General features: G+C 50.4%; 1 protein-coding gene across 1 annotated transcript in view; it reads right to left on the reverse strand.

Annotated features, from left to right (window-relative positions):
- AKAP1 (A-kinase anchoring protein 1) overlaps positions 1–27773 on the reverse strand; it is a 56849-nt gene that overhangs the window by 23675 nt on the left and 5401 nt on the right. Inside the window, exon 2 of the mRNA XM_075904828.1 lies at positions 2859–4575. Within this exon, the coding sequence (XP_075760943.1) occupies positions 2859–4551 (1693 nt within the window). The 5' untranslated portion in view covers positions 4552–4575. The remainder of the gene's footprint in view (positions 1–2858; positions 4576–27773) is intronic.

Consider the following 27773-nt stretch of genomic DNA (forward strand, 5'->3'; position numbering starts at 1 on the left):
GGATACAGAGCAAGCAGCACAGGGTGGCAGCCGGATCCCAAAGAGCCAGCTTTTAAGATGGCTCCTACCCCTGCAGAGGCTCCGATACAGAGTCATCAGTACAGGGTGGCAGCCAGCTCCCGGCCCTGAGGCTGGCTCGGATACAGGGCCAGCAGCACGGGGTGGCAGCCGGCTCCCCGTGAGCGGGTCGGGAGCAGGTGTGTAACTTATGATAACCGATGAGCTCGTGCCCTTTCACAGTCTTAGTCCCCACTTAGGCTTTCTGAGCCAGACTCAGCTGTGACGAGTGGGGGACACTTTTTAATCCGCTCTCCCCCTACCGGCTTCGCCTATTAAACCCCTTCCTTCCCTTCAGCATGCTATGGGCACGTGCCAAGCAACCTCCATCTCCCTGTACATCAGTGGTTCTCAACCTGGGGCCCAAGGCCCCTGTGGGGGTCCGGGAAGAGGTTTCAGGGACGTCACCCAGCAGGGCCAGCACTAGACTCGCTGGGGCCTAGGGCAGAAAGCCAAAGCCCTGCCTCCTGGGGTGGAATCATAGAACAGGAAGCTCAGTCCTGAGTTTTGCCACCTGGGACTGAAGCTGAAACAATGGAGCTTTATGGGGGCCCAGGCAACAGGCCTGCTTATAACCCCCCAAGACCGGCCCTGTGTCTTTTATATGCAGAAAACCAGTTTGTATGACACAGGAGGGCCATGGAGCATTTATAGCCTGTTTGGGAGGGGAGGGACTCAATAAAACGAGAGAAAGGCGAGAACCCCTGCTCCTCAGTCTGTTCTGGCCTGAGAGTTGCCCCTTCATTGTGAGGTCTCAATTCAGTCCCCCCGTATCAACGTGTTTGTTTTTTCGGCTAGTCGTGTGGAGAAGCAAACGTGGCAAGGCAGGCGTAATTGCTTCCTTCCCGCCCACAGTAGTAAGCAGCGTTTCTTATAGACGGGACATCTGGAAAATGGCTAATCCAGGCGTCTTATTAAAAGCTGCCAAGCCTGCTCGTCAGCAGCGGGCAGCACTCCTGTTACTCCGTAGCAGCTGCAGAATGCAGCCTGCCTAGAGGAGCTGGTTGCACCAGAGGGTTGTATGAAGAATGTTTACACGCAGCTTTTACGGCTCAGGGGCGTGTCTCCACACCCTGTTAGCCTAATACACAGGGAACCGGGGCCACAATTTTTGCTGACAGGGCACTCCACGATTTCGGAAAGTGGTCAAGGGCCACGCTTTTCTATGGAGGGGGCGCAGGGTCTGGGACGGAGGTTGAGTGCAGAAGGGGGCGCGGGGTAGGGGACAGACGGAAGAGAGGGCATGGAGTCTGAGGGCGAAGGGGGGGGTTTGTGACGTGGGGCAGGGGATTGGGGTGCAGGGTCCAGCAGAGGGTAGGAGTGCAGCAGAGCAGCCCGATGCTGAAAGAGGTGCGGGGCTGCTCTGAGGCATCAGGCCATATTTTGCCCATCCCTAGACTAACAAGAAATAGCTACCTCTGGCTTTAACACGACTCACCAGCTAGCGAGAGGTGTTGCAGCAAAGAAAGAGAAGAACCCTCACTAGCCACACACGTGTGGACACGGGCGGCTGAGAGGTTCCATCGTGCACCCACTCTCCAAGCGGGCAGACCGAGTCAAAGAGGTTACATTTCAACCAATCGAGTAGTTGATGGAGTTTCTACGGCTCTTGGATGTTTCTGAGGGAGAGGTGCAGCAGGAAATCGGTACGAGCGGGGACTACTTTGGTCCCTGCTTGCATCATTTCCCCCGCTGCGAAGACAGTGCTGGAGGGAACCTGCTTTTAAGCCAGCTCCCCCCAACACCAGCTCCTCCCCCTTGGCACCTGTGACACAGAGGCAGCAAGAGGGCGGGGGGAGCAACTAGCGAGTAGTGACTTGACTGCCCAATATGCTCGGGGCGACTAGGCGCTTACATCCGTAGGGTCCGTGCAGACAGCAACGCCGCGGGTCTTATGCAGCTGCCCTGCTCCAGCCACACACACACACACACACCCGCCCCCCCCCCCAGAAACCGGCCCTAGCACAGCCCTTCAGCCAAAAGCAAGAGCCCAGTGCTTGCTGCTGGACCTCCAGCAGGCCGCTGCTCAGCCGTAACAGGCTTGTGCTTTGGGGGCCCCTGCCTGCCGGGTGCTGGGCTCTCCGACCCAACACACACTGATTTCAATGGGACGGCTTTTCGTGCTTTACACGAATCACGCGCTTAAGGCCTTGCTGGAGGGGGGCCAGCATGCTCGGTGTCTTGCCGAGGTTCTGGGATACCACATGGCCAGCTACGGCTTATCTTAGCCCTCCCTTCACCCTGGAGTGCAACCCTGGGGCATCATTCTACCCCGCTGAGCATACAACTGGTCACTTAACTTGGCAGAGTTCTCTTTCCTGGGAACAGGTAACCACTAGGGATGTAAAATCCTATTTAATTGGTTAACCAGTTAAACATGTTGTTTAACTGATGGGGGAGGGGCACTCCAGGCCAGTTGGTGCAATCCCCTGCTGCAAGCAGGGGCTACATTGGTTGGACTGGAGCAGCCACTGCCAGTGGCAGGTCATGGTACCCCACAGTGCAGGGGCTGCTCTGGTATTCTGGTCAGAACATCCCTGACCCATGGCTGGGCCCTGTGGTTCTGAAGCAGGGAGCTGCTCCAGGTTAACTGGCAAGCCTCACCCTTAACAGGTTAACCATTCACCTCTCTAATACGAATGAGAGGTTAACCATTCACCTCTCTACCAATGAGCAGGCCTACTAAACTGTGATGAGATCCAAATCTGCGTCCTCCAAGCAGAACCTGCCCAGTGCTGTACTAATGTACCTCCCACCCATTGTGTTTTCGGTGAGGCTCTTAAAGAGATCTGAACCCTTACCTCCTGAGTGGTCTGCATCTGTCTCTGCTGTCCAGGGCTTTTCGTGTCTCAGATCGGCACTGTCCCCTTTCAGCATCCCATTGCTGTATGGCACTTCCTCGTCCCCTAATATAGGGGTCTGGAGTTCCTCGCTCTGTGCCATATCCTGCTCCATAGAAGCATCCTGGATCCCAGACGTGCTCAGCAAGTCTGAACGCTGGCTCGAGAGCCGAGACAGCGACGTGCTTTGCAAAGGATCCTCGACGCTCGTCCCATCTTCAGACGTACATGCGCTGCACCCGGAATCCTCCGTCGCCACGTGCGATTCTTCCAATGCCTCTCCGTGGTTTGTCACCAAAGTCCGGTTGTCTCCTTGGCTTTCACTCTGCGCAGATTTCTGTGGCCGACGGTCTTTCGGGTCTCCCGGCACCGGGTTAGATAAGCGCCCGTATTTCAAACAGCTGGAATACGACGCGTAGCGATTGAGTTTCTCTTCTGGCATCACTGCAACGTTCTCGGTGGGAACAGTTTTGTTCCCTTGGCTCGATTCCACGACAAGCATCTCATTGGATGAAATGCTCACTCTGTCCAGCGGGGTCTCAACCCGGCTCGCTGCGACTTGACACAGCCTACCGGACACCTCGCTGACTGAATTAGACAGCACTTCCTCAGTGGCTGCTAAAATTACTTTGGAAATAATCTGTATGGCTACTTGCTCGATTTTCTCCACTTCGTTTTTGTCCAAACTCACTCCTTCAATTCTCTCTCTTTCCAAACTATCCCCTTTTGCTTGCGTATCCCTGTAGCACTTCTCTTCTCTTCCCTGACATTTAAGCACAGTACTGATGGTCATCTCTGATATCTCTTCTTCCCCAGATAGATCCGAGCAGGCAGACTCTACGCAATTACTCGGTGATTTCTCAACTATCAACTCTCCCTGCCCTGGGACAGTGCCTTCAACGTCCTCTCTATCATCTTCATCTAGTACAGTAGGCTGGGCAGTGGCCGAGTTCTCTGGTCCAGAGCCAAGGGCTGGCAAGCAGTCAGTCTCTGAGGATGTCGCTTCTGGGCACTGGATTTCCCTAGACGGATTCTCCGAAGAGTCGTGTGTCATTTCTACTGCACTATTTTCCCTGGTCTTTCCCAGAGACTCTCGTTCTGACTCTACCACTGAACTCAGCAGCTGCTGGTCTGGGATTCCACTGAAAGTCGACTCCGGTTTGGCGCTAACCACAGAGTTGTCACAGCACCCTTCGCTCTTCGGGGCTGGAGGGGGAGATACTTGTGCAAGGGACCCGGTTTCATCTTCAGACGCTGCACCTTCCAGTTTTTCACTGTCGTCGTCCTCAAACGTGCCCGATTCGACGGTCGTTACTGCTGTGGCTGGAAGGTCCCTGGAGGGAACTAATCTCGGTGGAGCTTCCCATGCTAGAGATGGTGTCGTTAACCCTACGGACAGCTGAGAAGTTACAGTTTCATTCTCTGGACAGTCCTCTTCTGACGTCACAGGCAGGTCTTGATTAGCGTTTGCTTCTTCTCTGGACAGAGGTTTCTTTATGGGAGGCTCAAACCTCTGATCTTCCACGCCAGCTAACGTTTGTCTGTCATGATTGCTTGCACGCTCCTTTTTACGAGAGAAAAACCACCACCAGCCGATCAGTGCCAGCACTCCTGGTAAGGCGTATGGGAAGAAAGTGCGGAAGCGTAAAGCCATTTTAGGGAGCCTCAGCAGTTATACCTAGAGAGAAGGAGAGAGAGAGAAAGATGCAACTAGCATTAGGAACTGTATTGGGGGGGTTTTTAAGACAGAGAAGTGATAGTGGGGAATTGCATGGGGATGGGAGATGAGGGAGAAGTCAAGATTTTGCAGAGTCCTCTTTTTTTTTTTTTTAAATGATTTGCCAAATCTAGCTAGATGTACTAACCTCTGTCTTCCCAAGTCACTGGCTACTTTGATGAAAAGCACTTCTGTTTCACTACATGAGCCCCTCTGCTACATTGGCACAGTCTAGCACAAGGAGCTTGGAGACCTGGGCTCTATTTCAGCCTCTGCCACAGGCTGGCTTAATTACCTTGGGCAAATCACTTAACACCCTTCATCTCTCCTCTATTTAAGACACAAGCCCGTCAGTAGAGGGCCTGTCTTGCTAGGAGCCTCCACTGAACCTAGCACGACAGGGTCTGTCGTCTCAGACTGGGACTCCAGGGGCAGCTTGTAATGCAAATAAAACGTAGAAGGTAGGACGGCTTGAGAGGGTGCCAGCTATTTATCAGAGCCAGTGGGGGAGGCGGGGGTGCACTGGGAAAGAAGGAGCTATCTCTGCAGTGCTTGGGAGAAGGGCAGAGGATGCAGAGCCACAGTGGTCCAGGAGCCGGGACAAGCTGGGACTGCTCAGTCCCGACTCGCGCCGTCCCCAGAAGTTAACCCCGCTGTGGCTCTGGCGTTAAAATATAGTAAGAGCTGGGCTGCCTGCGTGCCTGGTTCCTACTACTTTTAAACTACAGAGCCACAGCGGGGGTTGCGAGCGCCCCCCTCCATATCAAGTAGTCGATAGAAATTCCATCGACTACTCGATTAGCTAATTAACCGCTACTTAACATGCCCAATTCAAACCAGTCTCCAGTGCAGGTCAGGGCTTCCTAAGGGCAGGTCATTCCGTAATGTGGGCTACACGCACATCTGTCTGGAGCATCGGGTACCAGGAGCCAACGGGAACAGAGGGATCTCGATGCTGCATCAGACCAAAGTATTTTCCACAGACTGCAAGTTCACTGGCATTCAAACCCAAAACAGATTATTTAACTAGAGAAGGAAACACTCTTTACGTCCTAGAAGAGTTTTTATTTGAGCCACAAGTATCTGCCCTCACCCCATCATTTCAGCCTCCTATCAGACCATTACTTTAGGAATCAACATACAGCAGGAATCCTCATCTCTCACGCTGGGTTCTCCCGGCCACAGCAAGAGTGGACGCTGTGGCCGTTTAAAAAACCCAAAACAAAACATGCCGGGGTTCCCATGGGACTGGCTTGCATGGCGATGAATCACTGCAAGGCCCTAGTGGCAAAACCAAAGGCAATTTCCTTTGTCACTAGGATACGCTCCTCTACAAATCAGGTTACTGCTTGGTTTATGAATAAATTAGCAGGTAAGAGTCTCTCTCTCCCTCTTCCTGCCTTGAGGGAGAACTGATGCTTTGGAGGTTAACACTTGAAGGCAGTGAGATGGGGAGCAGGGAACATGAAAGTTTCATCACCTGGTCTCAACAGGGACTGAGATTAGCCTGGGGACATTACTGTGATTTTTTTAAAATTACCAGCTATATATAGTTACATTTGTGTCATGAGACTGATTTAAAGGGACCCCCCAAAAAAAGAAAAATCAAGGCAACTTCCAGTGTCCCTAATTCACCCCCTGAGCATCGGAGCAGGTATAAGCACAGAATTCCGGCCCTAATGAAGTGTGCTGAGGCTAAAGCAATGGTAAGATTTCTGCAATTCCTAGCTTGTCTCTAAGTTACAGCCTTTGCCACATTAACAAGGGACTCTGGAAGGAGAATTAAGTGTAGCTGGGATTTCTCCAGCCAGGGCGACCACCAAGATCACCAGTCTACAAGCCAGCTGGCTCCGAGTTCTGGCAATGGGATGCACAGTCTCTTGTCTCTGGGTCACTGGTTTAAAATCAGAAGCAGCCAAGAACTGTTGCTAGCTGGCAGCTGTTTGGTGGCCCCAAAGTTTCACGAATTGGAGGCCTCAGCCTGCTTCCTGATTCAGCCAGTGATTTCAGTTTAGTATCCATTTATTGAGTGATAGTAGGTTTGCGCAATGTTTGTGTGTATGTGTGCGCGCACACAATTTATATATCCATTGTATGTTAATCAGAGTGAATTTGTAAGACTATAAAAGTATAAAATTCATCAGCATTTAGACTCAGAGGAACTATGTATAGACATGAGACAACAAGCTGAAATGCAAGATACTGTGGGCTGAGGGCCTATAAGATGTTAGTTTAGCTATTTTAGGCCTTGGAGACAAGAATGATGGTGTAAGTTAATGACAGAGAAATAACCCAAAATATTAGAGGAAGAGGTACCCACTGGTAATATTGCAGAAGGATAGCTAGAAGATTTCAAATTATAAAATGCTGTAACAAACACGGTTTCTAACACGTGCAAGACAAAGGCGGCAAGAACCTACTCAGCATTTGGGGTCCCTTGTGTTTCCAGGGGACAGACTAATACAAGAAAGTGTCCTCCCTCTTATGTTCACGCACAGAATGTAGGTACAGGTAGACTCAGTATACAAAAAAAGGGGTGTGCACACCCAGAACAGGAAATTTGAGCTTCCTCTGCAAAACTCCAGCAGGAATCACTCCCAAGTTGATGATCAATCCATTAGAAGACCAACAGAGTCTTATCACCATCTAAGAGGGAGGATGTCCATAGGTATAACTGGCATATGGTACTGATCCTGAGGAATTGTACACACTGTGCCATTTATCACTTTATTGGTAACTAATAAAACTACTCAAAGACAGATGCTCTTGTACATGGAGGGGTTTTTTCTTCACTCAGTGCACAATCAACCTGTGGAACTCCTTGCCAGAGGATGTGGTAAAGGGTAGGACTTTAACAGGGTCAAAAAAAGAGCTATATAGATTCATGGAGGTTAGGTCCAATCAATGGCTATTAGCCAGGATGGGTAGGAATGGTGTCCCTGGCCTCTGTTTCTCTGGGATGGGGGTAAACAGGGGAGAGATCACATGAGGATTATCTGTTGTGTTCCCTCCCTCTGGAGCATCTGGTATTGGTCACTGTTGGCAGACAGGATACTGGGCTGGATAGACCGTTGGTCTGACCCAGTATGGGCGTTATGTTATTTGGCCATGAAGCCAAAGCTGAACCCATGGAAGCACGATTAACATTCAATGAAATAAGAAAGGCGAGCCAGAAGACAAGCGTTAAAGAGACACCCAGGATACCGACCAAGACAGCATCCTCGTGGGAAGCGTCAGAGGAGGCCTGTGTCTGGGAAAGCAGCCAGCCAGAGAGGTAGTGCTTCCAGGTGAAATTTAAAGTGCAATGAATGGACAGGGCACTACCGCGAAAGTCACCCTGTTCTTTCAGAAGGGACCCAAGACATCAGCCACCAGGGCCAGTCTTTCCCCAGCATCCGCACACTGCATGAGGCTGTTTCCACAGTGCAGCGTGCGGATATTGTGCATGCACACACCAGGACTGTCTGGAATCCGGGACAAGGAAACGTTTTCTGCTGAGCTAGATATAGCTCCAGTTAATTGCAGGGCTTTTTTTTTTTTTTTTTTAAATGGTTACTCTGGAGACACGGGAGAAGAGTAGGCGTGTGCTTTCATGTCTGGCAAGAGAAGCTGGTAGGATGGTGGCACAGGGAGGGCTGCTTGTCTCCTATTCCCTACACCAGAGAGCTACTTGGGGAAAGGCAGATTCCGCTATGGATTAAGTTCAGCACACGAGCACATTTCAAGGGCACGAGAGCTGCGAATGCACGCCACACGCATAGCAGGGCTGCGGCACGCACACCCCGCCACAACCTGCTATTGAGGCAGACCGGTGGCTGAACTGGGATCACAACAGGAGTACCCGGGGGAGACGGAAAGGCCCTCAGCTTAGTCCGTGACATGCAGAACTCTGTCAGATATTCTTGGGAAAGGAGTCCCCCTTCCTTCTGAGCTCTAGACAGAGCCGCTCCCTCCCGCGCTGTTATTTACATTCATCGGCGTAAACTTCAATTGACATAAGCAGCTTTGGAATTCCTAGCGACTTGCCGCATTAGGCCTGCAAAACCCGCAAGCCCCCCCCGCGTAACAGGCCTGCCATGCCTTCTCCCCACAGGGTGTTCACTTATACAAGGATACAGAAAGCGGGGCCATTCTTCCTGGCTTAAGCAGGGCGTTGTGTGTAAACCAGCCCTCCTCTTTCCAATTCCTTCAGCAGCTTGGCAGGGAGACTGCTTCCTTCACATGCAATATGGCTGGGTGGCCTGCCAAGAGGAGACACTGGAGAACGATTTGGACGAGGGATGTGAATGGTAACCGGTAAGTGGGCGAGGCTTACCGATTCTTAGTAACCGGTAGGGCCTAGAGCAGCTGTTCCTCCCAGGCCCATGCAAGCTCCTGTCTGTGGCAAGCCCGGCCCAGCCTGCATGCTGCAGGCAGAGACAGTTCATGGCTCAGTCCGTACTTCTCTGCGGGGGGGGGGGGGGCTACTCTAGCCCCACCCCACACACCTTCCCCACTTTAACTGGTTAACCAATTAAACGGGATTTTACATCCCTAGTTCAGACAATTGCTTTCTAACTACTTCATGCTGTCTGGGTCTGGCAAGTCCCTGGAAGGGCAGCCCACAATGCTACCCCCTAAAACATTTGTTTGCGCTTCCTAACCTCTGCTTCCAAACACCCCTCTGTGGGTATGTCTAAACGACATCCCTTTTTCGCTAAAGGGATGTAAACTAGACATATCGAAATTGTAAATGAAGCGGGGATTTGAATTTCCTGTGCTTCATTTGCATAATGGTGGCTGCGGCTTTTCCCCCAAAAAGCCGCTTTTTGGGAAAAAGTCATCAAGACGGGGATCTTTTGACAAATGTCCCATTTTAAAAGATCCTGTAACCCTCAAAAAATGAGGTTTACAGGATCTTTTGAAACGGGGCATTTCTGTTAAAAGATCCCCATCTTGACCGTGGTTTTTCCCCAAAAAAGCAGCTTTGAAAAAAAGCCACAGCTGCAATTATGCAAATGAAGCAGGAAAATTCAAATCCCGGCTTCATTTGCAATTTTGATATGTCTAATTTATATCCCTTTAGTGAAAAAGGGATGTTGTTTAGACATACCCTGAAATGCAGCTTATGACTGGAGGTCATAAATGAAAGACAAGGTGGTCTGTAGTTTTCACACAAGTTAGCATGTCAAGTTAGAGACTACAAGGGGAGCCCAGTGTTCGTTGGTAACATTCACTTGAATTAATCTGGAAATTTGAATCTCTACTTTCTCCTTCGCTCCACTTTCTGATTCAAGGCCCTCGTGCCAAAAGACACTTACAATCTGTAGAGAAACTCTCGCCACGTGCTTCACTGTCACAGCGTTGCTCTGCCAGCGTTGTCTGAGTTATAAAAAGGCAGGGCGGACATGCCTTTCCTTAACAGACAAAAATCTACAGCCTTGCAGCTGCCACATGGGACTGGCTAAGCCATTGTGCATTACAACTATATAGACTAGCTGCACAGAGTTCTCACACTTCACTTGGCACCGAGCAGAATTTAAAGCAAGACAGGGTGTCTTCGGCGACACCCTTATCCATTAAGAACTTTTACCTAGCTGCACACGTCTCTGAAGTTAACTGTTTTACAGGGACTGTAAATTTCACTCCAGTGGGAACAGCTCGCTGGAGAAGAGTTTGGGATTGCTTAACGGGTGTGAGATCTTGTTTTTCAGAGCACAGGATTTATTGAACTTGAAGAGGAAAACACCAAGCCTGTCTCTACTAGGGATGTCTATGACTAGCCGGATAAGCAATACAGGCAGTCCCCGGGTTACGTACAAGATAGGGACTGTAGGTTTGTTCTTAAGTTGAATCTGTATGTAAGTCGGAACCGGCGTCCAGATTCAGCCGCTGCTGAAACTGACCGCCAGTTCTGACTTACATACAGATTCAACTTAAGAACCCCAAGCTTCCCCAAGTCAGCTGCTGCTGAAACTGATGAGCGCTGATTCCAGGAAGCCTGGGGCAGAGCAACTCTGCCTGGGCTTCCTGTAGTCAGCACTGGTCAGTTTCAGCAGCGGCTGACTTGGGGACGCCTGGGGCAGAGCAGCTGGGGTGCTGCTGGGTTGCTCCAGTAGCACCCCTTGGCGCTACTGGACCAACCCAGCAGCATCCCAGCTGCTCTGCCCCAGGCGTCCTGATTCAGCCACTGCTGAAACTGACCAGCAGCGGCTGAATCAGGACCTGGGGCAGAGCAGCTGGGGTGCTGCCGGGTTGGTCCAGTAGTGCCCAGAGCGGGTGCTGCAGGACCAATCCGCAGCGCCCCAGCTGCTCTGCTCCAGGGTCCAAAACAAAAGCCTGGTCTGCTGGGGAGGGGGGGGGCCACACTATCCACGCCCCCCCCCCCCAGCAGACCAGGGACATGGGGAGCAGAGCAGCAGCGGCAGCGGGGTGCCACGCCTCTGAGGCTTTGCTCTGGCAAAGTCTCAGAGGCGCGGGACCCCTCCCCCCCGCGGCTGCGGCTTCAGTCCCGGTGCCTGTGGTCTGCTGGGGACGGTCTCCAGCAGACCACAGGCACCGGGTCTCAAGCGGCAGCAGCAGCGGTTCCCGCGCTTCTGAGGCTTTGATCTGGCAAAGCCTCAGAAGCGCGGGAACCCGCCCGGTGTCCCTGGTCTGCTGGAGACGGTCTCCAGCAGACCAGGGGCACCAGAGCAGCTTACGAACGGGGCTCTCTCGCCCCGGAGCTCGCAGGTAGCAATCCGCTACCTCGACCTCCGGGGCGAGAAAGCCCCGTTCATAAGTGCGGATCCGACATAAGTCGGATCCGCGTAAGTCGGGGACTGCCTGTAGCTTATCTGGTAAATGGTTATTGGCTAACATCCCGGTTAACCACAACACTCCCTCCGCTGCATGCTCTGCATTTAAAACTCAGACTGGAATGCTAGCTCAGTCCCAGCCCACCGGTCCGAGTTTTTAATAAAGAGCGCACAGAGGCTGCAGCGCAGGGCAGCAGGCGGTCCATGTGGGGAGCCGGTGATGCTTACCAGTTAGCCGTTCACATCACAAATTCCTACTCGGGATGAAATTTTTTTTCAAGCTACAGATTCATATTTTGCAGGCTCAAAGAATTTTTGAAAAAAATAAGTTGAAGGTTTTTAGTTCCTCCCCTTTGCCCCCAAGGCACCTTTTAGGTGGGAAGGATTAAAGCCTCCACCTTAGGAAAAGCTTAGCCTTCCACCCTACAGGACAGTAGTGCTCTGCAATCTGCCTCGGAAGTTCATTCACTGTGCTTAAATTATGCATTATAATTAATGCAGAACCACCACACAAACTGCCTCATGGGTGTACCACAAACCTACACGACAGCGCTATTACATGTGCTTGCATAAGTACCTCCCCAGTGAGCCTTCCCGATTAAAGGCTCCCATCAGTCCATTCCCTGGGCTGCGACACCAACTGCCCAAGCACCAAATAGCCCCCTTCCATTCTGCTCTGCTTTGTGACAGCAGCAATAGCTGCACGGACAGTATCCTGAGCCCAAGGCAGCTAAAAATACAAGTGCTATGGTCCAGTCCATTGATGGTTCCATCATTTCAGTTGCTCGGGAACTTAACTCTGCGGTGATTTTTTCATTCACGGCGGGACTATTGCTTTAGCAAATGTTCCTTGTGAACGGAGTTCTATCTAATGTGGAATAAATTGTGTTATGTGCACTGAGCCATGTGTGGATGTGCACCACCAGTAGACACACATGCTGCCAGTTAATTATCTGGGCAGCATATGAATCTCTCCTGGATGGCCGTCCAAGCGCTCAGATTACAGGGAACACTGCTTGTGAACATGTGCAGTTTAATGGTTAGGGTCTTCTGCTTAGTGAGAACTGTTGGTTGGCACTAGGCTTAAATAAGAGTAGAGGACCCACCTCCAAGTTTTCCTAGTTGAGAAATTATATAAAAGCCAGGGCTTTTATAACACCACAAGACGGAAACAGGCATGTAAACACAGAGCTGGCCAGGGGACAGTGCGACACCAACAGATGTCCCCTCAAACAGACTGCGAAGGAACCATGTGGTACCCTGAATTTAGTATGCCAGCTGTGATGCCCAAGCAATCCACATAAGAACACAGGAATGGCCATATTGGGTCAGACCAAAAATCCATCTAGTCTAGTATCCCGTATCAAACAGCGCACAACTCCAGGTGCCCCAGAGGTAATGAACCGAATAGGTAATCATGAAGTGATCCATTCCCAGCTTCTGACAAACAGAGGCTACAGGTACCATTCCTACCCAGCCTGGCTAACTTTAACCCATCCACAGAAAAGTAGGTTTGCTGGAGTTAGCACTATGGAGTGTGGGCACTGCATGTGTAAAACAAGTTGAGGACCACAAACTCATCCCCCTTGCTTGGGGTATGGTCTCTGACATGATCCTCATTTTACATCAGCCTGCTTCCCAGCCAGAACAAAATCCTAGATATGCACATCCTTATATGGCTTGAAAATGTTAACAGAATGAGGTTTACAGGCATAGCAGAGAATTCAGTCTTAAGGTTAGAGAAGGAGAAACCTAGGGGAAAAGTTTACCCCTGCTGTGTTTCAAAACTTCCCTACGCCTGCCTCCTTCAACTTTACGATCACGGTTTGTTTTTAAAACGCATCACTCAAGAGACTCAAGAGCAGCAAACTTGGGAATAAGATTAGAGAGCGCAGCTACTGTGTGTTCATTCACACCACACTTTGGACTGAGTTCATGGCATTTTATGGACAATGTTCCAGAACGCGGAAGCAAGGAAACTGAGGCATGGAGCAGCTAAGCGACTGACCTAGGAAACAAAGCAAGTCATCCACAGAGCTGGAAATAGATCCCAGATCTCCCAACCGAATCCCATGCCTCATTCACTAGGCAACGCTGCCTCCCTATCAAATCTTTAATTACATTATTGCCTAGTTCCACAGTGCTGGGTAGGATTGGCAGAGTTATACTAAACTGGCTCACATGAACTCTTGAAATTTTCCACACTAAAAATAGCCAATAGCACATGCTCTGCCTTACACACCCCACATGGAAACAGCAGATGACCAAATCGGATGGAGGGGCCTTCAGTCCCCCACACAGTTGCTAAGAGTAAATTAAGACAAGAAGGACTAGTCCAAAGAAAAACTTCAGCTTGTTGCTTAAAGCCTCCGCCCAAGCAATTACTTGATTTTACACATGGATTTTCTGGAAATACACTAAACAGTAAGGTCCTGCCAACACATGATTTAGAGACTGACAAAAACCTGCTGACTGCATTGCTGGGGGGGGGGGGGGGGGGGGGGGGGGGGGGGGAAGAGAAGAGAGGAGTTTTTTTCTAAATCACTTAATTACTGATGCTTTGTAAATGATTCTCTGAAGCTCTGTAATGGTTTCAGCTGCATTGCCTTTTAAACGCTGCAACTGGTAAACCTTGCATCTCTGTAACTCTTGGCAACTTTGCATCTCTGTAACTCTCGGCTGTATAAATTCAGAAACCTACTGTAAGCTTGGTGATTATTGAGCCTTGCATCTTTGTCATCTTTTCGGAACTTCCATCCACTCTGCTTGTAACCTGACCTAAACCGCATTCTCCCCTGGATACCACTGAGTGTGTCAACGATTGCTGAGCACAGGGAGCCAGGTGATGAGTCAGACCAATCAAGGCTGAGCCAACAAAGGAGACACTGCTGCTTGGCTGGATGGAGGGAAGTCTGGGCATGCTCCCTGGTGATGAATGTGGACGAGTCACAAGGGTTGTACAGAGGCAATAAAAGGAGAGAGCAGGTGGCAGAAGCCCTCTGAGAAGTTCTTCTTTCTGCAGCCAGTTTCTTTCCTGACCAGCTCCACAGCCATGATCAGCAGACAGGTCCCCCAGCGGCAACATGCCCTGGCTCCTTCTGCAACCCATATGCCCGTGTAAGTGCCTGAGGGCAAGAAGGTGAGAGACACACACAAAGAGAGAGCCAGTTCCCCCTTTAGTTTAAACCTTTAGGGGCAGCTCTACCCTCTTAAGTTTAACCATACAGTGGAGTGTTAATGCCTCATTCAATAAACCCATGCTAGTGTAACCCTGGGTGGTCTCCAGTGGGAATTTTTGGGGTAACAGCCCCATCCCACTTCAGTGTCAGCTAAGGGTGTGAAACCAGTTAAGTCGTAAGCCTCATCCTTCATGGGTAAGGTTGACCCATTCCAGTTAACCAGCAGAGGCTGGAGCAGGGGGCTACTTCAGTCCCATAGGGGACCGGCCGAAGACAAGACCGGGCCGGAGTAGCCCCACTTGTGGCAGGGGACATGGTCCACCAGGGGAGGCTGCTCCAGCCAGACTTTTTAACTTAAAACTTAACCAGCTAAGAAACAGGATTTTACATCCCTAGTGTCCGACAGTCACCATTCGCCTGAGAGATCAAAGCAAGAGACGGAGCTAGGCATTTGTTCCAACCCTTTCTCGGGGTAGCCAGGGTAGGTGGATGGCTGACAGGGACCAGCTGTATTCAACTTCTCACAGGAATTGCTGCCTAACCTCTGCTTTCAGCGGCACAGACCCAGAGCCTTGCTAAGGGAGGCTAGCCATTGAGGGGCGAGCAGTCCTACACTGGCAGGCAGCACACGGAGCAATCAAGGAAGGATGAGGTGCTAGCATGGGGATCCGTAGCCTCCTGGGGTTCGGGCTGCAACGCTACCGCGAATTAGGTTTTCCCCCTCAACCCCAGACAATAGACTCCATTGCAAAATGCCCATCCCAGGTAGGACTCCTCTCCTCATCCTGCCTGCCCACTGTGCATCCTACGACACACAGTTAAAATGAAAGGACACCCAGGGTTGTGAGTTCAAACACGAGTTGACTAGAGAGCTATTAAAATTCCGGGAGATGAAAGATCCAGGCAGACAAAACCTCAGCCTGAGGGATTTAAAAATGAAATGGTCAGACTAGGGATGTTAAAAATCGGTAAACTGAATTGTCAAGTAACCTCACGAGTTATCGGTTACTCGACTATTCTATTTGTCCGGAAATGGGTGACAGGAGAAGGATGTGATGATTGCCTGTTGTGTTCCCTCCCTCTGGGGCATCTGGCATTGGCCACTGTTGGCAGACAGGATACTGGGCTGAAGATGGACCATTAGTCTGACCCACTATGGACGTGCTTATACTCCCCAGGGGCGGGGCCAACAGCCAGTGCACACTGGCCTCACTCCTAAGGAGCCCCCACCACTCCGTGCTGCTGCCTCTGTATCAGAGGCAGCAGCGTGGGGTGCCAGGTGGAAGCTGGTCCGGGAGGGGAGCCAGTTTAAAAATTAGCTCCCCTCTCCGACTAGCTGCCTGCAGACCTGTGCTGCTGCTGCTTCTGATGAAGAGGCAGCAGCAGACCCTGCCTGGAGGCAGGGGTCTGAGCTCCTGAACCCAGTGTGAGCTGCAACTAAGCTGGACTGCCTGCCCCCAATACACTTCAAATGCAGAGCTAAAAACTTTACTGGTGGGGGTGGGGAATGTGTAATGCGTGTAGTCTACAGCATTCACCTAAAAAGCTTTTGCTTATCAGTTAATCGACTACACTATCGCATCCCTAAATCAAACCAACCTCTGAATGTTGGGAATGCAAGAGTGGGAATCAGAACTGAAATCTCCACAAAGCAAAGATTCCTGCGTCACGTACACATTAATCCCCAAACTTAAGGGCTAGCAGAAAAGGGCTGCAAGCAACACTCCCTTACCATTCCTGATGGGCGTCAGCTCTTCTCTGCCAAAACCTCATTAACACGAAGAGCCTGGCGCCCTATAGCAAAGCCAACAAGGGGGCTCAGCATATGAAGAATAATCAACCTGTCTCAGCACCTTTCACCCCTCAGCCAGCATGTGCTGCGAAGAGAACATCCCAGAGCCTTCGAAGTAGGCAAAAATGTTTTCCAGGGGGCAGAAACAGAGGCACAGAGATGCAAAGGGACTTGACCTAGTGTAACACTAAACCAGCATCCAGGAGCTGAAACTGGGCTGCACAGGTACCAGGGTGGTCCTGTGTTTAGCAACATCACTGATGCAGCTGAAAGTCCTTCTCTCATCCCATGCAACAAGCTCGTACTACAGCTATGTCGACAGTGGCGCTTTACAGCACTGTATCTTGCTATCCTCAGGGGTGTGGGAGAAAACCCCCCCATTCATACCCCAGCACAGCAAATCAGTGGTGTGAAGCACTCCTGTGTACTAGGGATGTTAGAAGTCAGACAAACAGGTAACTGTGCAATCACTGAATCTTTGTGGCCAGACACAGTGGGCTCTGCAGCATGAAGTATAAATAAGCTTTATACTACACAGCCTGCAGGGAAGCCTCCTCCCCAGGAGCTTATCAGCTAAACGTTAGTCGGTTACTCTAACATCCCTGGAGTGAATCAGGGCACAGCGCTGTCAGCGCCTCCCCTGGCAAGAGTGGTTTACCTAGAGTGCTGGGAGAGCGCCAACCCAGCCCTCCTGCCTTGACTGCACTTAAAAGTTGAAAAAGTGTGGACAACACTTTCACCTCATTCCCCACTTCTGCATTTAAACCTGCCACGCTTAGGTTTGGCGCTATACACATTTCATTTCACAGCCTATCATGCTTCAGAAGGATCTCTCCCTCCCATTTGGGAGTTCGGCCTGGGCTACACCAGGGGAAAAAAAAAGTGGTAAAAAAAAATCCTAGCAGTTCCACGATTACATGTGCAGCAGGCTCTGCAGTATAAAACTTGCACTGCAGGCTTTGCAGTGCAGCGGCCAGGAGCTGGCTTAGAATATAGTATATAAACTTCATACTGCAGAGGGTGCAGCACCCAATTTCCCAGGAACAGGGCTGGGAGCTGGCATGTGACCATAACAAACTGATAAGCCGATGCTTACTGCTTAACCGTTGACGCGGTTACACTCTTATGTCCCCAGACTGCACATAAGTTAAAACATAGGCAAGTGCTCAGGAGTGTGGAAAAAAAATTCATCCCGACAGCCACTGTTATACCAACCTAACCCGCAGGGTAGACAAGCAGTCTGATGGGAGAATGTGTCTAGCCACCTACCTACCACCGCACAGAGGAGGTGGAGTCACTAGTGATGGACAAACCCCTTCCGTCACTCCGGCAGCGTCTACACAACAGTGACAACGTGGTAGCAGAGCTGCTCTGGCACCCGCCGAACAGACAGGGCACTAGGGAGGCGAGCGGCAGCCTCTCTGAATTCGGGCTGCGCGCTCACCGATTTCAGGCCAGAGCAGATGGGCTCAGAGCAGTTCCTTTATCAACACATGAAAGTGAGACTTTAAAGCGAGGCAGCAGCCCAGTTGCAGCGGCAGCCAGCTGCAAAGCTTCCACCTATGCAAACAGCACCCCAAGAGCATTAACTCTTTCACTGCTCTCTTGGTAGCAGGTGCTGCTCCTTTGATGGGGTTGCCTGCACAATGAGTCAACTCCTCCCGCTATGCACACACCAGCGATCGTTAACCCCGTCCTACCAACAGACTCCCCCTGCTCTGCTCACTGTATTATTGTCCTAGCCCTATAGACAGGTCCCTGTTTCCTCCTCTCTCAACACACTGCTTCATTATTTACAGCTCCCTCCCTCCGCTCCTGACTCAGAGCCACTGGCAGTCACAGGAGCGGGCAACACAGATAATTCCTCAATGCTTTAGCCAGCGCTATTGTGGCAGTTACTTTTACAGAATCCAAAAAAAATACGTTAGTAAAAGCTCACACACCTCCCTCCGCCACACCCAACATGAGCGGGCATTCGCTTGCCAGCGACTGTTTAGAAAGTATGCAGGACACACCTAGTACAAAAGCCCTGCGGGGAGTTAACTTGGCTAAGGCCAGGTCTACTACACAATTACTTGGGTGAAAGCGCCACACACTTAAGGAAGAGTTATACAGATCTTAACCCCCTAAAACAGGGGTTCTCACATTTTTTTGGCCCGCAGGCCCACCCTGCTCAATGCAGACCTTTCTGCAAACTATCAGCCAGCCAGGACGACAAAAAGCATGTAGGAATGGGGTTGGGGGGGTGGGGGAGAGGTTGGGTGCAGGAGCAGGCTGGGGGGGAAGGAGGTCTGGACAGGATTCCGGCCAAATGGGAGCATCTGAAAAAGCCTCCAGATGAGCAGTTTCCTGCACTGCCATTTTCCCAGCTTGGGGGGGGGGGGGGGGAGCAACATGCAGAGCCGCTTCCTGACCCCCCAAACTAAATCCAGGCCACAAGGTTTGGGGCTCCATCCCCCCACCCTCACAGCAGGAAGCTGACCTCGGGGAGAGGGAACTGGAGCACCAGCTCAGACTCCCGGAAAGGGGGGGGCAGTCCTTAGCCCACAGCCCACTTGCAAGATGGTCATGAACCGCTCCTGGTCCACGCTTTGAGAACTACTGCTGAAAAACAAAGAGGAATCCTGTGGCACTTCAAAGAGCCACAGATTTATTTAGGCATATGCTTTATTATGCCCAAATAAATGTTAGTCTTTAAGGTGCCACGGGAGTAAGGATGTGAAATCCAATTTAATTGGTTAACCAGGCTGAAGAAACCCTCTCCCCACCCCCCCAACACAGGCCCCCTGCAGGTGGGGAGCTGCTCCAACTCCCATCAGTTAACGAGAACCAGTAAATTAAGGGCGGCCACACTGAGTCAGACCAAAGGCCCACCTAGCCCAGTATCCTGCCTTCTGACAGTGGCCAGTGCCACATGCCCCAGAGGGAGTGAGCAGAACAGTGTCCCTGGTGTCCTTGGTCTCTGTCAGAGGCTGGAGAAGGATGACAGGAGACAAATTGCTTGATCCTTGTCTTTGGTCCACCCTCTCTGGGGCACCTGGTGCTGGCCACTGTCGGCAGACAGGATACTGGGCTAGATGGACCTTTGGTCTGACCCAGTACGGCCATTCTTATAACAGGTATCACCCAGCCATCTCTCTCCTGTCATCCGTTTCCAGCCTCTAAAACAGAGGCTCGGGACACCATTCCTACCCATCCTGGCTAACAGGCATTAATGGACCTAACCTCCATGAATTTATCTAGCTCTTTTCTAAACCCTGTTCAAGTCCTGGTCTTCACAATAAGGAGTTCCACACGATGACTGTGCACTGCATGAAGAAAAGCTTCCTTTTGTTTTAAACCTGCCACCTATGGATTTCATTTGGTGACCCCTAATTCTTACGTTAGAGACGAGCACAGATCCCCCTCTGAGACTTAATCCCCTTTGCAGCCAGCACTGTATCTGCAGGAGAGCATCCGCCACCGCACATGGCTACTGCCTCTCCTGGAGGGGAAGTCATCCGCTTAGAGTCTCAAAGCGCAACAGCAGCTCAGCTGCTTCTGTGTAGCTCTGCGGACGCCATGTTTGTAGTGTAGACTTGCTGTAAGGAAGCTGAGCGCAGCCAGACACAAACCATCCTCTCTTTGGAGTTTGCAACTTCCCGGGGGGAGCGGGGGAAATGCTTGAATCCAAAGTACTCTAGGAGTAGATGACTTGAATGGGGAAGGAAAGTCATCCCTTTGCACCATTAACTGTGCGCTGGTGCCACTCCTCATCGGAGTCCAAAAGGCTCCCTCTCCATTAGGGATGTAAGCAACTAGTTGACTATCCGATAAGCAGAAGCTTATTGGATAGTTGACTAGTGATGCAACTTGCCACACACACACACACACACACACACACACACACACACACCCTCTTTGCTGCCTCCATCAGAAAGGGACAGCAAGGAGGGGAGCAGGAGCCAATGCAGGGGAGAGCAAGGCAGTGGGAAACGGCGGGAGTGGGGACTGAAGCAGTCTCTGCTTGCACCAGCCCTGCACTTTTGAACTGTAGCAAGAGCCCAGCCTTCCTAGTATCTGCCAGTGCCCTTATACACTAATTGAATAGCCGATGGAAATCCCATCAACTATTCGATTCGTTAATCTAAATTTAACATCCCTACTCCCCATCCGCTCTTCGCCGCCAGCAGAGCTGGAACCTATACGGAGAAGGACGACTTCACAAAGGCTCTGGACACAGCTGTTCCGACTCAAGATCACGGTCAGCCTTCTGGGAAGGGCCCTGGGGCTCATGGGGATGAGCCAGACTACTTCGCAGCAGTGACCGCTCGCTACCACCTGAGCCTCACTCGGGACTGGATGCCATGGCCTCTGGCATCAATCAATGAAGGGAGACGTTACATCACACGGTTTCAGAGACCTCCCCTGGCTGGGGACACAGAACTAAACTGGTAGAGCAGAGGATTTACACAGTTTGCGCTCCTAAGGCTGAAGTGGCGTGAAGTGGAAAGCCCAAGATGGTCAGAGTGACTTTAGAGATATTTTATTTCTTTATTGCCGGGATTTCTTGTATAAATAATTTCCTGGCTAGTCTAAACTGTTGCTCTCTTTCAAAGTCCATCTCCTGCCACAGCCATGAGCAGATAACACTGGCATTCGGGGCTTGTCTTCACGTACAGCGTTGCAGCTGCATCACTTTCACAAGGACGCTACCAGGAGGCGGTCTCCTGTCGGTGTAGTTACTTCATCTCTGAGATGCCATAGTTGTTTCCCTTCAACATAGTGCTGTCTACATGGATTTTTCACACCCCTGAGCAATGTAGTTATACCGATGCCGGTCTCTAGTGTAGACCTAGCCCACGAATCACAGTTTGACTCCATATTAACAGTGTTTTGTAAGAGATTAAGGCGGCAGCATTGTGCATGGCACCTAGCATCTTACACAGGTTAAAAAAACCTGAGTAGTACTGTAGCATCATAGGGTATGTCTAGACTACATCCCTCTGTCACCAAAGGGAGGTACATTAGACATACCGACATTGCAAATAAAGCAGGGATTTAAATCTCCTGCGCTTCATTTGAATAAAAATGGTCACCACGTTTTGCCGAGTCAGCTGTTTGTTGGCAAAAAGCAGCTGTCAAGACGGGGATCAGGTGACAAAGAAAGCCTGTCGGCAGATCCCTTATGCCTCGTAAAATGAGGCTTACAGGATCGGCCAACAAAGACTTTCTTTCAATCCCTGTTTCATTTGCAGTATCGGTATGTCTAATTTACATCCCTCTGGCAACAGAGGGATGGATGTAGTCTAGACATACCCATAGAGACTAACAAAAAAGAATTATAGACAGTATTGTGAGCTTTTGTGGGCAAAACCCACTTCCTTCTTATTCTGTTACACATTGGGAGGGTCTCCCCTCGCTCATCTGAGGAAGTGGGTTTTGCCCATGAAAGCTCATGAGTCTACATAGCTTTGTTAGTCTCCAAGATGCTACAGGACTACTCACTTTTAAAGTCACCGAGTAACAGAGCTACGCTCTGAGGTTAAAAAAAAAAGTTGCTTTAAAAAAAAAAAAAAAAAAAACCACTTTTACCAGTATTATGAACAAGTCTTTAGACTGAAACTATTTCTACAATCCACCGCTCCTGCCTTCTTTTGGGCACTTCCATTCAGCTACGAGTCAACTCCCAGTATTGATGCCCTCGGCTTGCTCCTCCCCCACCATGGCTCTTCCGTTGACTCTGCTGGATGCTGGTTTGGGCAGGCACTCCATGTGCCACACTGTTTAGTTCATAAACACGAGAACAGCATAAACAAACAACTTCAAGGAAGTCAAACATCTGTCGGCTGAATCAGTTCCCATCAACAGAATGTGGGTCTGCGTGGGGGACAGGCACACTCCTCCCGAATGTGGAGAGACTTTCGCTGTCTCCATAGGGTGCTTTGCCCTCTTGTGCCCATAAAGCCTGCAGAAGAGACGTGCCCTAGGAAGAGGAAAGCACACAGCACAACACGCAAGGGGCGGAGCACCGGCAGAAGATGCCCCCAGACACACACACACACACACACACACAGATGGTTGAGAAAAGGTGCCGCAGGAGGCCTTGATCACAAACGGCAACCCTGCTGGACAAACCGGGGTCCGCCAGGAGCAGCCTCAAGAGCAGGGCTACTCAACATGCGGCCCATTTGCTTGAGCCCACGGTGCAGTTTAGGTTTACACAGGGCTCAGCACACAGCCCGCAGGTGGGAATCAAAAAAAAAAAAACTAGTCAATATGATTGTCTTCTGTTGACATGTGTTTTACCAGTTTAATCTCTGGACTGTCATTGCTCATTGAAAGTGCTGGCATATGGGTGGAAATCGGGAAAATATTACATTTTGTTCATATCAACAGAACTGACTTAAACGGGGCCTGTGTGTTGTATAGTCTTGCCTTAATCTTGTGTTCATGCCTGTCAGTGTGAAAGAAGCTATTGGCATACATATTTGCATGCATATGCAACCACACTTCAGTTGCGGCCCTCGGCATGTGCTGTAACACTGTGGCCCCTGGAGCTTCCAAAGTGGAGTAGCCCTGCTCAAGAGCCACTGAGTAGATGCACGGCCCGATAACAAGACCCTCAACAAACAGCCATTTGAGACAAAGGCTGAATGGAGGCCACTCAGAAGAGAGACAACCAGCAGCAGCATTTTGTTCTTGGAAAGCCGCCGCGCCACAGAAAAGCGCAAAGAGGACAAAGACAACACCGCCAAGTGCTTCTGGAAAAACGTAGCATAAATGCAAGCAGGCTGTATTCACGCGGGCTAGGAAGAGGAAGCCAGAACCACAGTACCTTACAATGACTGAACACCAGAGGGGATGACAACTGATGGAGCAAACCACTTCCCTGCAAGAGCTCCACGCTCCATGCTTCAGAGAACGAATTAGCAAGGGACAGGCTCTGCGCGTATTACTTGTATTGTGGTAGCAGATACAGGGCCCTGTTCCAGATTGGGAGTCCACTGTACTCAGTAGTGTACAGACACTGCCTACCCTGAGAAGGCAGGGAGAAAGAGCATCACCAGACCCATTTGACAGACAGAAAATGGGAGGCATGAAGCAATGCCTAGGACCACACAGGAAGCCTGTGGCAGCCTCAAGACTTGGACCCAGATTTCTTGCATCCCAGCCAGTGCGTTAGCCATAAGACATCCTTCACACCCTCCTCGCTTGGGAAAAAGTCACTGTTTACAAGCCCACAAAAACATCCATCTCTGACGTTGTGGACAAGTTGCTAGCCCCCTCTGAGACAGATGGAGCAAGGGGGGGGGGGGGGGGCGCGAGTGACTACTTGACTAGTGCGTTGACTATCCGATAAGCTTTTGCTCATTGATTAGTCACTTACATCCCTAAGCCAAACTACATCCAAATGCAGAACAACTGGTCAGAGAAAGCAAGTATAAAAATGCCCATTTGCATGACTGAAAATACACAATATTACTGATAACTGACATGGTGAACATTAATAGCATGAATGAAACTTTGCACTCAGACTTTATGTAATGGGACTGCTGCTTGGGGGTGCAGTTTGTGGCTGGGGGTGCAGGCATCAGGGCTGGAGGGCATGAGGGGCTATGGGCAGGGAGTTGGGGTGTGTGAGGTGCAGCATGCTGGGGGTAGGAAGTAGAGTATGGGGGGGGGGGGGGTAGGGGAGAGAAGATGCCCTGGGACTGGATTAACGAACCTGGCCAGGGCTGGGCTGCTGCACTTGGGCAGCAGTAACTGGACAATGGCCGGACCAGGATCACCACAGCTGGATTGTGGCCTCCCCTCCTACCCGTGCTGCAACAGCCCTTCCTACAGCCAGTTGGGGGGCCAAACCATGGGGCCTGCAGCCAGATGGGGGCTGGGCACTTTTGCTCTCTCATGTTTGTTTTAAAGTTTGTAAACTAAGTAAAATATTATGACCAACACAACAGATTTCAACACCGTATTTATGGCAAGGGGGAAGGGAGAGAATTTTTGGGGGTCAGAGGACCAGTGACCCTCAAAAAAAAAAATCAATCTGGGACCACACGGGAGAAGCAAAAAAACCCAAAGAAACTCACCCCTACAAAACTCCCCAACCCTCACTTGTGTGGCCCCCACCTGAGACAACTCACTCCCCCTGGTGCTCCAGCCCATATTGGGAGGGGCGGGGGGGGGGGGGGAAGGAAGGAAGACACTAGGGAGGACTGAGGTTCAAGGCCTCAGGCCAGATTCTGGGGTTCCAGAGTTAGTGAAATTTTGGGCCCCTAGGCTCAGAGGTGGTGCCAACAATAAGGGGGTCGGTCTAGTGTGTGGGACAGAGCTGCCAATGAGTGGGCTAGGGATATGAGTGAAGGATCTGGGTGGAAGTTAGGGTACAGACTGGGGGGTAGGGTCTCTTGCTGGGGGGGGGAAGGGTCTCAGCACAGGGCGGGTGCAGTGTCTGGGAGACACTTACTTGCTTTTGCATCCTGCGCTACCCTGAGGCATGGTATCCTGGCGCTCCACTGGCCGAGTTCTGGCCAATGGAGCAGTGCGAAACACTTCCAGGCAGTGCATCTGTGCACAGCTGCTCCCCCAGCTGGGGTGGAGGGAGGGGAGCGTGTATGCTTCTTCCTTGATCACGCAGGGATCTCAACCCCCACAGGAAGTCAGTGCTGGCTCCAATCTTGCAGGAGGCGCGAGTCTGGAGCGCCAGCGCAGGCTCCACGTTTTGGGGGCAGAGGGCTGCGCTCGAGCGCTGAGCCATATTTGGCTCGCGCGCCATAGGTTGCCGACCCGTCTTAGCTGCACAGCCGGGACACAGTGGAGGATGCAGAAGTTAAAGACAGTCTCCTCTCTCACCAGCTTTTTGAGGAACTGTTTGGATCGCTCACCGAAAGGCAACTTCTAATCTTGCTAATGAGGACGCATGGTCCTATAGATGGAGCTTCCATCTTCTATGAAGGTTAAGAAATTTGGCTGTGACAGTGAAAAATTAAAGAGAACCTACAAAACGGAGGCCCTGGGTGGTTGTTTTTGTTGTTGTTTTCCTTAATCGCTGTCAGAAATGCAAACAGAAGGTAGCATAAGATTTTAGAAGCAACTACAGGTCGAACTCTGAAATCGGACACACTCTGATCTGGGTAGGACAATGGACTTTGTGGGACCAGACACCCCAGGGCTGACCATGAGAAAGGAGCCTTGACCTCCCTGGTCCAAGCGACTCACTTGTTCAGTACCGCTCAGCTCCTAAGGGTGCCAGACCAGGCAGGTCCAACCTGTAGTGAGTTGGTATCTCAAGTCCTGGCTTTCCCACATGACGATTAAAGGGCCTCACACTGGAAGCCAGGTTGTGACATAGCTTGAGATGAGCACCTAATATCACAAGTCACTTAAATTTTTAATTGGATGGATTATGGAGAAGTGTCCTAGAATGCTTACAGTGAGACCCGGGGGGGGGGGGGGGGGGGGGAACGCTCAGGCCCAGGGGCCAGATTTGGCCCTCAAGGCTCTCTCCTCCTTGGCAAGTACTGGGGAAAACCGTGCTGGTGTGCCAATGTCACACTGCAGGGCTGGAGCACACAAGATCTACTAGCCTGGGCTGCCCAGGCTCTGGTGTGTGAGGGGAGAGTATCTCTCTCCTTTCCAGTTGGGAGTGAGGGTGGGATCGGCCCCCGACTGATTTTTCTGTGGGTCAGCAGCCCCCAGCCCAAAAGAGATCCCTCACCCCGAGTTAGAACAAGACTTACTGTTAAGTCTAGAAAGTAGTACTTGAAGTCTAATCATTTCATTACTACTTGAGATTAAGAGTCCTTCAGGGTATAGTACAAGCCTGTTTATCCAGGAGTTTGAGAGATCAATGGTCAAAAATACCTTGATAAGTAAGTGGCACATGTCAGAGAAAACACAGGAGGATGAGAGCTGCAGATACATGGGGTCATTTAAAAGAATGTTTAAGTCACTTCACATGAATAAAGCACCTCAGGGTTAATGTTTTCAGAAGTGCCTCAGTCTTAGACGCTTCTGAAAGTTGTATCCTTCTAAATCAACTGGAATGGTCTAAAGTAAATATAGGATGACATTCAGTAAGGACAAATGCAAAGTACTCCACTTAGGAAGGAACACTCAGTTGCACACATGCACAATGGGAAATGAATGCCAAGGAAGGAGTACTGAAGAAAGGGATCTGGGAGGAGGAGTCAGAATGGATCACAAACTAAATATGAGTCAACAGTGTAAGACCGCTGCAAAAAAAGCAAACATTCTGGGATATATCAGCAGCAGTGTTGTAAGCAAGACACAAGTAGTAATTCTTCTAATTAGGCCTCAACTGGAGTAGTGTGTTGCAGGAAAGATGCGGCCAAATTGGAGAAAGTCCAGCAACAAAAGTGAATTAAAGGCCTAGGAAACATGACGTACGAGGGAAGATCGAAAAGGGTTAGGTTTCAGTCCAGAGAAGAGAAAACTCTTCTAACCTCTCTCAGTTTTCAAGTACATAAAGATTGGTACAAGAAAGAGAAAAGTTGCTCTCTTTAACCTCAGAGGATAAGACAAGACAAAACAAGCTTAAGTTGCAGCAAGGGAGCTTTAGGTTGGATATAAGGAAAAACTTCCTAACTGGGTGGTTAAGCACGTGAATAAATTGCCTAGGGAGGCTATGGAATCTCCATCATTGGAGATGGTTTAACCTATTTTTAACAAACACCAGTCAGAGCTGGTTTAGGTAATACTTTGTCGTGAATGCAGTGGACCTGAGTACAAGATCTATCGAGGTCCTTTCCAGTCCTTTGTAATGGTTTCTAATAGAATCAGAATAGAAATCTGAGAGACACACTGGCTACAGAATCAAAGCATTAAAGAAATAAGGATGCCCTGAAAGGCCTGTTACTGTTTCTTGTATGTGTCTGCTCAGAACCTAAAATAATGGGTTTGTGTTTTTCACTGGGATAATAGCTATAATGTAGTAGAATGCACAGGCCAACATCTTATTGTGCTAGGTGCTGTACAAATATTAGAAACAGTCCCAGCCCACGAAAGTTTATACAACCAAACTGGCCACCTGCAGCAGACACCAGAAACTGAATGGACATGGAAGTCAGACATTGTCCCACTAATAAAAGCCGAGAGGGGCAGGGCATTGACAATGACGATTGGTTGGGAAGAAACCTGCCTATGTTCAGATTAAACATTTGTCCCCAGGGCTGTAAACTTGGCCCAGTCACAAGCTTTAGAATCACGAGACGATTTTTTTTTTAAAGTCTGATGAAGAAAAGCAACACAACAACACAGGAAATGGAAAATGTTCTTTGCCCATCTAGAGATTGATGAGCTGCCTGGAAGAGCTGGTGCGGGGACAGGAAGTGGTATTTTAAAATCTGCAGCCAGGAGATGATAGTGGGATAGATAGAGGAATGTCTTGCAATCTCTTTGGGAGGCGTT

The sequence above is a fragment of the Pelodiscus sinensis genome, chromosome 21 (assembly GCF_049634645.1).
Source record: "Pelodiscus sinensis isolate JC-2024 chromosome 21, ASM4963464v1, whole genome shotgun sequence".
NCBI classification, from domain to species: domain Eukaryota; kingdom Metazoa; phylum Chordata; order Testudines; family Trionychidae; genus Pelodiscus; species Pelodiscus sinensis.